Genomic DNA, 12,246 nt, shown 5'->3' with positions numbered 1-12,246 from the left:
ATAAGTATTTTAAAGTTGCATAAAAAAAACATTGTTCTTACTCCTATACTTTAACATAATTAATATTTTCTTCGACACACGACGCATTGAATATTATCAGTTTGATGACGAATACATACAGTATGAAAAGAGTGTCCACATCTAAACGATATGAGTCCATTATTCTTACCTCGAATTAAAGGATCAGAGTTCAATGGTAATGAACACCAAATACAATAACCATTTTTTACATCAATTTGTGTACCCCAGTGTGATTTTTTTGAATATTGATTTTTGAACTGAATAGTTCCACCCATTTCTTCTTCCAAAGTTGTTAAAGTATTTTTACAATTCTATAAAGAAACAAATCATGAAATAAAATATCATTTTAAAAGATTTTATGGTAAATGTTGACCCTTACCTCTGTGCTTATCATTGATATATTATTATGATTTTGTAGTGTATTGATCAAAGCTTTCTTTGAGTTTACATCAACCAATTGAGTCAAAATAAAACTCTGATAAAACCTTAAAATAATAAAAATCTGATTATACATCTGTTTCAATATATTATATTATCAGTGGTTGGTGCTCTAATAATTTCGTTCAATTTTTAGAAACTTAACGGGAATGTAGTTATTTTTTGTTAGACTGAACTTATTGGAATTATGTTTATTTTTTAAAGGAACATGAATGATTTTATTTGTTCCTTTTATCGTTAATAAATTTTATAAAAATAGGAAATTTAAATAATTTTTAGAGTAAAAGTTTTTGAATATTTTTTTTTTTATAAATGTAGTCAGTTAATAGAGCTAGGTATAAAATTGAACACAATAATGTACAATAACAGTGACAATGTTTACAAAATGTGAAGTCGGTCACGGCAATCTTAAGAGTTTGAACTTGTATGAAAAAAACAAATAACACATTTTAAAAACAAAACAACTACCTAATTAAACAATTCATTGCAACAAATTATATTAATACAATTTTTAAATTATCGAGGAACGAAAATTGTTCTTTATTTAGGAATGAGGAAAGGAACTTTCTTTGAGCCAAGAACAATAAACGATTTATATCCATTTTAACAAGATGAACATTGAATGTGAACTAGTTCCTTTTGAAAAGAAATTTGAATTTCCAAGCACTGTATATTAATAATAATTACCAATTATCAATATCTCCGCATGGTATATTGTGTCTATGTTTGAAGAGTAAGCTTCTAGTTTCTTCGTGACTTAAATATTGAAATGCCAAAGATGTTAAATCAGTCCATGTGATTCCTTGATTTTTTTCACCAATATTGCCACAATTCAAACAAAGGCCATTTTTAAAGTAATGATTTAATGTGAAAAGTTTGTCAAACAATAATTCAGTTTTGTTGAACAAATGAACATCTAACTGATCCACCAAACCTAAATGGATAGCAAGTATAATTTTTGTATGCTTCGAACCATTTAAATTTAAGTCTGATTTTAAAACAATAGGCCATAAATGAGGCACTTGTTTACAAAAACATTTTATTACATCTTCTAGAGAATTTGTGGTTACATCACATTTCACAAATTTATGTAAAATTAAATGTAATTGCTCCAAATTTATATCAGCGCTAGATAAATAATCAATAAGTATTTTTCCAAGCTTTTTGAATTCACCTTCAACACTATCCAATGGAAATCCACATTTACATAAATGGTTTTTCTGATTATTTAGTATCACAAAACTATAAACGGCATAATACAGAATGTTATAGTCAGTAAAAATACTTTTATCAAAGTGTGATAAATAGGACAAAAATATTGTATTGCATTTTTTGCGATTGATCAACTCTAAATGAACTGAAAACTTCATTAATAAATAAAATACAAATATTGGTTTGATGTTTCTTTTGTATCCAAGTATACGAAATGATTCAATTTGGCCCAATTTTAAAAATACATACATTGAATTTAAGTACATTAATAATGGTTCTTCAGTCTTTCCATCATTATTAGAGCTCATTTTCAAAATCTTACAAAATATTGCATAGGAACATTTCAAGTTACCATTCAGTAAAAAGTGAAAAATACTACCAGCTTCCATAACTTGACCAAATAATGTGATTAACTCACTGACTTCGGTATCTTTTTTAAAATCATTTTCATCTAAATAGTAAGTCAGAAATTCTGGGTAGTCAAATTTATTGACATTCAAAACATCATTTGTATGTATATCAGCCCACTTTCCAACTAAATTGCCAATAAAACCATCATTTACTGCTTTCTTAATAGTATGCAAATGTTTTTCTTTCAAATACTGTTGGAATGGAAACATTGGTTGTTTTACATGTAAAACATTTTCCAAATTAGATTTTACTTCACATACACCATTACATAACTGTTGTAAACAGTCTACATCTAATTTATATCCATTTTGAAGTTTTTTACATATTTTTAAAATAGGAAGTAAATTGAGTTTTTCACGATGTTCAAGGTCCAACTTATAATTGGAAACATCTACTTCGCTTTCATCAACAGGCGGCGGTTCTGGTCGATTAATAGTATTTGATATATCATAAGGCACCAAATCATTTTTACCTGTACTAGCAGTAAGATTATTTAATGTATCTTTAAGAGTTTTACTACTCTTAGCAAGTTTATTGGTAACATTTGACCCTATTTCCATTAGAGTATCGTGAAATACGTCAGAAGTAGTCAATGAAACAAATGGAATTGAGGGAATATTCAACTCCATATACATCTGATCAAAACCTTGTTTATTGTTTAACTTAGAATAATCACTACATGGATAATGTTCAGACTTTTTAACTTTTTCTAAATTTATATGTATATTAAGCATAGACTTATAGCGTAATATAGGTTTATCAGACTTAATGGAAAGTAAACTATAACTTCTTTGTAATCTATAATTTTTTTTTTCATATACATAATTCTTCAAAGAGTAAATTCCGGACGGTAACTTAAAAAATTGCTGTTTTAAATAATAAGTTTTTTTAATTTTTGAGATCAAATTGTTTGTATTAACTGGCAAGTCTATCTTTTGATCTATGTTGACAAGTGGATACAACTCATCAATAATGGATTTTGTATTTATTATTCTATCATAATAATGTTCTATCAATGAAATGCAGGAATTGTAATCTTCACACTCATAACAATTAACTAAATAATTTTGAAGGGGAGTGATTTTTTCAGCAATAAGTTCGCCATTTGAAGACCATATATATATAGTATCTTCAATATACTTGACATTTTGTATATTATTATATCCGTCACACCATAATAGAACATTAACTTTTAACATATCCAGTATAAATATGCTGTTTGATGTATATGTAAGTAAGCAATTTTCCCAAATTGTATATAGTTTTTTAAAATTCAGAGACTGTGGTGGCCAATTTTTTCCAGAAATTCTTGATAAATCAAATGGTTTTTGTGCACAAACGTTAAGTGTTGGTGGAATGGCTAAACAGTATTTCAGTTGATGTGTACTTTTTACAACTCCATTTAACTCTGCTTCCCAAATCCTTGAACCGGGTCGCGCAGAAAAGATTTTCTTCTCATTCCAAGAAACAATACAGCAACCATAATCTCCATCCCTAGGTTTTTGTCCAATTTGTTTAAATTGTTCTTTGGACATGTCACAAACATAACATCTTGTCAATGTCGAGATCACTAATATATCATCAGCACTATCTATCTGAATGACTTTTGAATCCAGTTCAATCATAGTGTATGGCGGGGTTTGGAAAATGGCCTTTCGCTGAAATATATTTTATATTATATGAGTGAAAAATAGAAAATGTATTACACTGTATTTTGAAATATATGGTTGCATTGCTTAAGGCTTAAGCAATATAAATAATTAAATACTCTATACAAATTTATTCTTACAACAAATAATGATACATATATTGAAGTGACTTTTCCATTGCAATCGCCAAAATATATTTGATTCCTTGAAGTCCATTCCATAGTAGTGATTTCATGTCCTAAATGTTCAGTAGACTTATTTATCAACTTTGCACCAACCCCGTTTTCATTTCTTTGCAATATACACACAATGCCTTTTTGTGTACCAAATGCAATGAGTTCTTCATCTTTAGATACAGCAATTTGAGTCACAGATCCTTCCTTTACATTAATTTATAAGTTTATATTAACTATTAAATAAAATTATATCATCATAAGATTATCAACAATCGAACACAAAAATTAAAGCAAATAATATATTTAATGAATTGTAATACCTATGTTGATAATTATTACTTTAGATTGTATTTTAACACAATAAATTAACATGGGCATATACCTAAATTGATAATTAGTGAATTGAGAAAACATATATTATTTATCATTGAGGGAGAATTTAAACTGATTTAATCTTTTTTTTGACTATTCCTAAATTATTTTTAATATTTAAGAAACCTGTTTAAAAAATACTAACTTCCTTTAAAATGTGTACTTTTTATAGGTAATAAAATATAAAATCTATTTTTACATTAGATTTTTATTCTTTTCATAACATAAGCACTCACTTTATTTGGAAGCAGTTGAATAAACTCACAAGGTTGTCTGCGAAATACATACAATCCACCACTGGAAGCCCCAAAAATGATAAAGTTCTGAGATACTTCAAAACAAGTATACTAAAGCAGGAAAGAAATTTAAAAAAAAGATTAATCACATAACAATTAAAATAACTATCACTGACTTTTATTCTTTGTGTGGCTTTCAGAGGTAAATTAAGTATATTTTTAATGTCAATTCTATTTAACATTAAAATATGATCCGGCATGTTTTTGTCATTTATGTTGTCTTGTAACACAACCATTCTCAAAATCGTGTAAATTGATACATAGGCGCCTTACAAAGAAAATTTAAAAAAAATCAGTTGCAATCGACTTGGCATTTCATAGAATTCAAATTTTTAAAAATTAAACGAGTGAATATTGTGAAGACGTAACGTTGAGTTAGTGACTCGAGCTGCTGATAACAGATGACTTATGACACAGAATACCTATATTGCTTATGTTTTTCACACACATAAATTCTATTATCTATAGCCGTGGTGTTTTTACTTTTTCATAGGATTTGTGATAAAAAATATGGTATTTTCGGTCATGGTTATCTATTAAGCATGGACCCGCGTCCCTCCGTACTCATATCCGTATCATATAAGTCTAATGTAATGGTCATAATATCATATTAATATTACACTTATCTTGTTATTATTTGCTTATGTCCAATGCCGAGGAGTAGCTAGTCAGTTGTAGTATACACTATACATCGCTTAGAGTCTTATATTCAGTAGTCATTACAGCCAGTCGCCAGACTTAGGTAGTTTGGTGCACGAAGTTGTTCTTTAAATTTATAATATATGTGCATCAGATAAGTGGCGCTGGTTTAACATTTTAAAATGCCGAAAGTCGTTTCTCGCAGTATAGTGTGTTCAGACACCAAAGACCAAGAAGAATACAATGAGGAGAAGCCGCTGCACTCTTATTACTGTTTGTGCGGTCAGATGACGTTAATTTTGGGTGAGTCAATGATAGTTGAAACTTAATAATTATTAATGAGGTTTGAATTTAGTCGAAATAGTTAACTGTTGTAGGTGTAACTCAATTATTATCAGTTTTTCTAGAATGTTTCAATGTGGTTAATCGCCATATATTGTATATAACAATCCTTCATCAATGCAGCACAATGATACTAAGTACTAATGTTTACTGATTTCAGATTGTGCTTTGGAGAAACTACCTCTACGCAAACGAGATGGAGCCCGAGTAGTTGATGGTTCCAAGCATGCCAATAAAATGACCTATGATCAAGACGAAACTGTGTACTTAAAACGACAAGAAGGCGTTGAAAAACAACATAGATTAAAGTGCAAAAAGTTTGTAAACCTTAATTATCATGAGTATTTATTCATCACTATTTCAATAATTACCAAATAGATGTTTTTTACAGATGCGGTTTATTTCTGTACTATAAACACCAGACAAATAATAATGTTTATTTTATTGTACGTGGTGCTTTGGTCAAATGTACTGGCGAGGGTCCTAAAATGGATATATATAATCAAGTGGCAGTTGAAAAACCAAAGAAAATTATGGTCACCAAACACACTAAGAACATGGGCAAGTTCAGTTCGGTGACAGTATCTACTATTGACGAAGAAGAAGATGAAATTGAAGCGGTAAGTCATTGTGCATCACATATTATATATTTTAATATTATGTTCAAATGCCCGATGCTATTTTATATGTTATTATGTTAATAGAGGGAAGTAGCAGATTCATATGCAAACAATGCACGTATAATTGAAAAGCAGCTAGAGAGGAAAGGTATGAACAAACGTAAAACAGCAGATTTTGTAGAACCAGAAATTGCATTAGACATAAAAAGACATGTTCGTGGTACATTGCTGGAGAAATAATATTGTATTTTTTATTTTTTATAAGTTTATTTTAATATTGTAATATTAATTTGTACATAAATAATGATTGACTTGTGATTAAAGTGTTATTTTATTTTGAGATAGAATTGATTCACACAGATTGATTTTATGATGGATTTTCATCGTTGACCAATAACTGATACACAAGATCTGGTGTTCTTGACATCAATGCTGATGGATTATCATATTCATTGGTGGGATTGTGTACATGCTCGTATAGTTGTTTATAAACAGCAGAAATCACTTCATTAGATTGTCGTCTGACCTTACTTAAATGTATAGGATTTTTTAGACAACCAATTTGTGGTACTGCTACAGTGTGAGGCATGACTAGCATGCTTTCCAATTTACTCTGTAACACGATAATTAAAAATAAAATGAATGCATAGAAAAACCAATTTTTGTCGGGTGTGTTCTGAGAGTATAATATCAGAGATAAATTGAATTCAGTCTATAAGTATTATGCAGGGTCCACACATTATAAAATATAAATCAACTTTCCCATCACAGTGGGACTATCTAAATTAGTTTTAAAAACCCAAATACTGTTCTGTAGTCTGTGTCTGTGTCTGATCCAGCTTAATGTGTCTAGTTAGTTGTTATACATAATTGTTACACATAATAAACAAATTATTACACAAAGTACATAATATTATATCGATTGATAATCAATCATGTGCAATTACCAAAAAATTTATCAAATTTTCAGCTTCCATTCCTTGGATCTGAGACAGAGGAATATTTGCTCCATGACCTTGTAAAATGGTTTGGATTTCCTCAAGATTTAAATGTGTGACAAGATAGTTTGCTTGTTCAGAAGAAACAATTTCTATTTGCACAGCCATTTGAGCCTTGAAGCATGATTAACAATATTAGATCAATGATTTCAAGATGTAAAAATCTACCGGTTATTGGTTAACACACCTGCAATTTTTCAAGTTTGTCCTCAACATACTGGTACTGCCTTAGTGTCTCATGTATGTCATACAAGCAATTGAGATGGTATACGGCCATATCTAATGGGGTTAGTCGCGAGGCACTCAAATTGATAGCTTGAAGTAATGGTTCCAAGACACAAGATACTATCTAAGAACAAAATAATTTAAGTTAGACATAAAATCCATAGTATTGATTAATGTTCATCGTACCATGGATGTGTCTTCTTGTTTGTCTTCAGTAACTGCAGCCACTGACAAAACTTGCCTGAGGATATTTAATAAATGTCCGATACCAGGTGATGGGGACAAATCTAATGGCGGTGCTTCAATACGTTCCAAAAGAGTATCTCTTACTAGGTTTTGAAGTTTGTTTAAAAATACACATTCCATAGTTTTATGTAATTCTTCAATTGTTTGACACAGTTGTCCAGAGGGTACTGTCTAAAACCAAAATTTTTGGCTTAAATATAATTGAGGAAAAATATATTATGATACTGGTCTGTTATTGTCCCATAAAGCAGAAATAGGCATTTTAACTTTTACGATTAAAGACGACTGGCCTGTACTCTTAATACTTAGTACATACTACTGTGTATGTTTTTATAAGATTAGATTTCCAACCTGGGAAGTATACTAAAAAATCTACATTGGCCCACATTTTTAATATTTTTTTTAGTAAGACAAATTTTCTATAGTACTTGTCGAACAAAAATTATTATTCTATTTTACATTTGGTCTCAAACAATAAAGTAACATCTGCAATACATAGTAATAAGTTAAAAGTGATAAATTAGCTTAAAACTTATAATTTCATAGTTAAATATAACAATGCAATTCAAACATCTAACAAATTAGTTAATACGATAAATTAAGTGTTTAATGATAAAACATCTGAATGAAAAATTTTTTGTCAAAAAAAAATTAATTATTAATTAAGAATTTAGGCCCATACCAAAACTGACCAATCAGGAAAGATCTTGATTTTTCTATAAGCCATTCATATTAGCATTCATCATTTAGATTCATGAATTACAGCAACTTATAAGTCATTAAGTTAAGTTTTTTTGTAAACTTACTTTAATTACTATTTGGAGATAGAATTTCAGTGAACTAGCGACACCGTAGAGGTCAATTGGGTTTTCATTCATATGCAATACACTCTCTACGCGTGATGCTAAAGGACTGCACAATCCTTCAGTTATGCTACTCATACATAATGATATTTCTTCGTCAACATCTACATCAATAATGAAATTGTATAGGAATATTTACAATTATTTTGTATTAGATCATATACCAGCATTGAAAGCACAACAGTATTCTTACTTAATTTATCACAGTTTTTCAACAGATATGCAAGATACTTCCTTTCGATTGGAACATGATCAATCAACCATGATAACATGTTGTTAATGTACTGTCGTATGTCTTTTGAATATGTTTTCAATGATGTATCATTTGAACTGTTTGCTGCCAGAGCATCTATGAATCTTTGTGCAACTACAGACTGTCTTACTGTACAGTACTCTTCTAATACATATCTAAACAAGAATACCTCAGTTAATTCATAAAAAAAAGCAATTGATGCGTAATAAGTACTGTGATATTTTTGCACAGAAAAAATTAAAAACAATCTTAATGGAAACTGACACAATTATAATTGTAATTATGTAATTGTAAAATTATATTACTTGAGAGAATAAGTAGTCAGGACTCAGGATTAAGACTTACTTAAATAATACTGGTCGGTCTTGCAACACTTCCATGGCAAATACAAGTAGAGGACCAGTAACAGTGGACTCAATGTCTTTACAATGCAACTGGCTCCATCTATATAACACTTCCATTGCCATTTGCTACAATTAATATAACATTTAACGAGTGTAAATATAAACATAATATGATGTATTTATTGATTATATTTTTATCTATTTTTAAAATTATGTATTTAAGTTTTTTGTTACACAACTCCTTAAGTATTAATTAATATTTTATGATCATTTTAACTGTATATAAAATTGTATTTAATCTGCAACTCTTTACCGTCAACTCAAGATTAACTAATCAAGTCTTAGTTCAAAGTAATGGTTATTCAAAAATAAATATTACCTGGTAGGTGGAAATTTGTTCCATCAAACTAAGAGCTGATGTTTGATGACCAGCTTGCATAAGCACTTTACAATTATTGCTAATATTTTGAGTTTTACGTAAAGCTGTAAAAAATTCTGGAGTGACATCGTTTGACCGCAGACAAGCCACTTCTGAAGAATTCAACTGGAATGTTTTCACGTATGCATCTGCCAATAATTGTTGATTAGACACACTCTTCCTAAATACAAAAAAAAAAAAAAATGAAAATAGTGTTTAAATAATATTTTTTTTTATTAAATAATAAGAACAAAATATATAAATATTGACTTTTCTATGTGATGTACCTTTCGAGTTGCAATCGTTTTGTGAGTTCAATTAAGTTCTGAGTGTCTGTTTTAGTATCTTTCAATTGTGATGACATTGACATGACACACGAGTTTAAAGAATTTACATTGTCATGTAAAGCATTTACAGCATTTTTCACTTTTTCAAAAGATGCCAAAAAATTCTAAAAATAATAAAATATTAAGAAAGCAGCAAGTGGAAGTGATAATTCAACAAATAAATTGTATAAGTTCATTTACAGAGTAATAGTTTATAGTAAATAATAATAAGTGTATAACCACGGGTTTCCAACCAGTCTTAATAATGTGAGAAGCATAGGTAACATATTTTATTATAGTAATACATCATATACATTATAATAGAAGTACTAATAATAAAAATCACATATCTTTTATACAGTGTGTATTCAAAAAACTTACTTCATTCAATGCAAGACTTCTTTTTTCTATTTTAGTTCTTAAACCTCTTCTACATTCTAAGGTATTTTCTGTATAAAACTCTGATATCTCTTTTAACGCTTCTAGTGCATCCTACAACATTTTACAATAATATTTTAATTCAATAAATATGTCTAGGTCAGTTAATATATAACTATGTACAAATTTAACAACGTATAGATCATAATAAAAATATATTTCGGCTATAATGAAGAAAGTATTAAAGGCCGGTATAACAATTATAAGATTCCCGGATGCCATTTAAAAAAAAATAAAAAAGGTTCTACATTACAAACATAAATAGTTAAAAGAGCATATGCCACAAATATGATTTTTTAAACTATAATAAGGCGGTGCAAATATACACTTATACATTTTTTTAAATCTGATGCCTCATATTTAAGATTTTGTAAATATAATTAATATTAGTGCATTACCTATAGCTGAAAAATTAAATTTTTTACATCACTCATAGTCATATTAAGTGACACACAATAAATACTACGTCTTACCCTTGTACACTTTAATTTAATGACTTTATCCAAAATTCAACTTGGCCAGCACTTTTCTTAAAGTGAAGTACGATGACATACTTTAATTGTCTTATATCCATTCTTTTTAGACCTCATTGCCCATATTATGAAATTAATAACCTGACATTGTTCTGTTGTGAAGGTAGAAAGTCAAATGATTGTAAAAAAAATTTAACATAATTTAAGGTTGAAAATACTTTTAAGTACTATGTGTTAAATAAAAAAATATTATGTCGCCTCTGTATATTTTGATTCTCAGACCTTACCTACCTATATATTAGTGACTTATACGCTCAAATATATTATATTATACCTATTTATTTTAATACTATGTCCTTATGCTACATATATATATACTAAATTATAATATTAAGGGTCACAAACTATACAATAATAACAAAAAAATTATTCAATTTTTTTAAAATTTGCTGTATGCCTCTAACACAACGCAGTTGAACCATATTATCATATAAAAAAAACTATAGAAACAAAAGCTATTACCTTGTCACTTTCTAAATGTGTCTCTAGTACACTGGTAACCCTTTTTGATATTGCTTCTTCGTCGACAGCCATGATAATGTTTGAAGTTAAAGTTCCAATAATACAATCATAGACCTTTTAACTAGTTTATAGGTCTATTTTTACAATACAATAATAAAATGCCTTCTACTACTTATCTGAAAATCCACATTGTATGTTGAACTACAGAACAGAACAATAATTTAACTGTACTCAAGAGTTGAATGTAAATATCATGATTAAATAATTATATTAAATAAGTAATGAACTATAAACTATAAAGTAAGCGGTAAGTATTCCAACACTTATCAGTTATCCTTATCATTATTTCTAGTTTTTATTATCATATTAAATTATAATATTATATATAGATATATATAGATATGTTTCCTCTTTAAAACAAATTCAATCAGAAAATAAATTGATTAAGGATCAAAACATTAAATTATCCGAAGAAGTTTTACAACTTAACAAAAGAATAAACTCACTGGAACAAAGGTCCATTGAAAATAATGTTGAACTTGTTGGTGTCCCAGAATCCTCTGATGAATCGTGTGTTGATATCGTTAAAAAAATTGCTTCATACCCAGGGTTGCCACCCGTACTATTTTTTAAAGTATTGTACTTTTTTTTTCACTTCTGTACTTTGGACTTTGTAGTCTTAATAAAGTAAGCTAAAATACTTTATTTCCTATAATATTTACTTGAGGAAAATAGTTCATCAATTATTCTTAACACGGAATATAGATATTGTGGGGGCGCAAATAAATTGTATAATATTATTGTTTTAGAAGTAATAGTATTCAATATTACAATTAATATTAATCAATTTTATTATTATTCTTAGTATTTTTGTATTATTTTAGTATTATAAGGGCCAGCTTATCTCCATAAAATAATTGATTATTTAAATAGTGAAAGTGTTATTGCTTTTTCTATTCAAACT

The 12,246-nt window shown here is 28.4% G+C and overlaps 3 protein-coding genes across 4 annotated transcripts; 1 reads left to right on the top strand and 2 right to left on the bottom strand.

Moving 5' to 3' along the window:
- Positions 1-42: 42 nt before the first annotated feature.
- LOC111033749 lies at positions 43-5,392 on the bottom strand. The gene is made up of 6 exons (XM_022314658.1): positions 4,692-5,392; positions 4,516-4,626; positions 3,872-4,111; positions 1,147-3,740; positions 401-506; positions 43-332 (listed from the first exon to the last, which is right to left on the bottom strand). The coding sequence occupies exons 1-6, from the start codon at positions 4,809-4,811 to the stop codon at positions 60-62; spliced, it is 3,444 nt and encodes a 1,147-aa protein (XP_022170350.1). The 5' UTR covers positions 4,812-5,392; the 3' UTR covers positions 43-59.
- Positions 5,393-5,396: 4 nt separating this feature from the next.
- Positions 5,397-6,494, top strand: LOC111033787 (UPF0428 protein CXorf56 homolog). Its single transcript, XM_022314714.1, has 4 exons — positions 5,397-5,517; positions 5,717-5,873; positions 5,948-6,176; positions 6,261-6,494. Exons 1-4 carry the CDS (start codon positions 5,397-5,399, stop codon positions 6,414-6,416), a joined length of 663 nt encoding a protein of 220 aa, XP_022170406.1. The 3' UTR covers positions 6,417-6,494.
- Positions 6,489-11,881, bottom strand: LOC111033775 (conserved oligomeric Golgi complex subunit 6). 2 transcript variants are annotated; one of them, XM_022314704.1, is made up of 12 exons: positions 11,789-11,881; positions 11,283-11,483; positions 10,231-10,341; positions 9,811-9,974; positions 9,485-9,704; positions 9,107-9,231; positions 8,702-8,916; positions 8,452-8,612; positions 7,586-7,816; positions 7,362-7,523; positions 7,124-7,288; positions 6,489-6,789 (listed from the first exon to the last, which is right to left on the bottom strand). In XM_022314704.1, exons 2-12 carry the CDS (start codon positions 11,352-11,354, stop codon positions 6,544-6,546), a joined length of 1,872 nt encoding a protein of 623 aa, XP_022170396.1. In that variant the 5' UTR covers positions 11,355-11,483; positions 11,789-11,881; the 3' UTR covers positions 6,489-6,543. The 2 variants fall into 2 exon arrangements, with proteins under 2 accessions (XP_022170396.1, XP_022170388.1); XM_022314696.1 differs by lacking the exon at positions 11,789-11,881 and having other exon boundaries at positions 11,283-11,617.
- Between the last annotated feature and the right edge of the window lie 365 nt (positions 11,882-12,246).

The sequence above is a fragment of the Myzus persicae genome, unplaced genomic scaffold (genome assembly GCF_001856785.1).
Source record: "Myzus persicae strain clone G006 unplaced genomic scaffold, MPER_G0061.0, whole genome shotgun sequence".
Classification (NCBI taxonomy): Eukaryota; Metazoa; Arthropoda; class Insecta; order Hemiptera; family Aphididae; genus Myzus; species Myzus persicae.
Note: the sequence above shows the minus strand (reverse complement) of the source record. Positions and strands in the feature narration are given on the sequence as shown.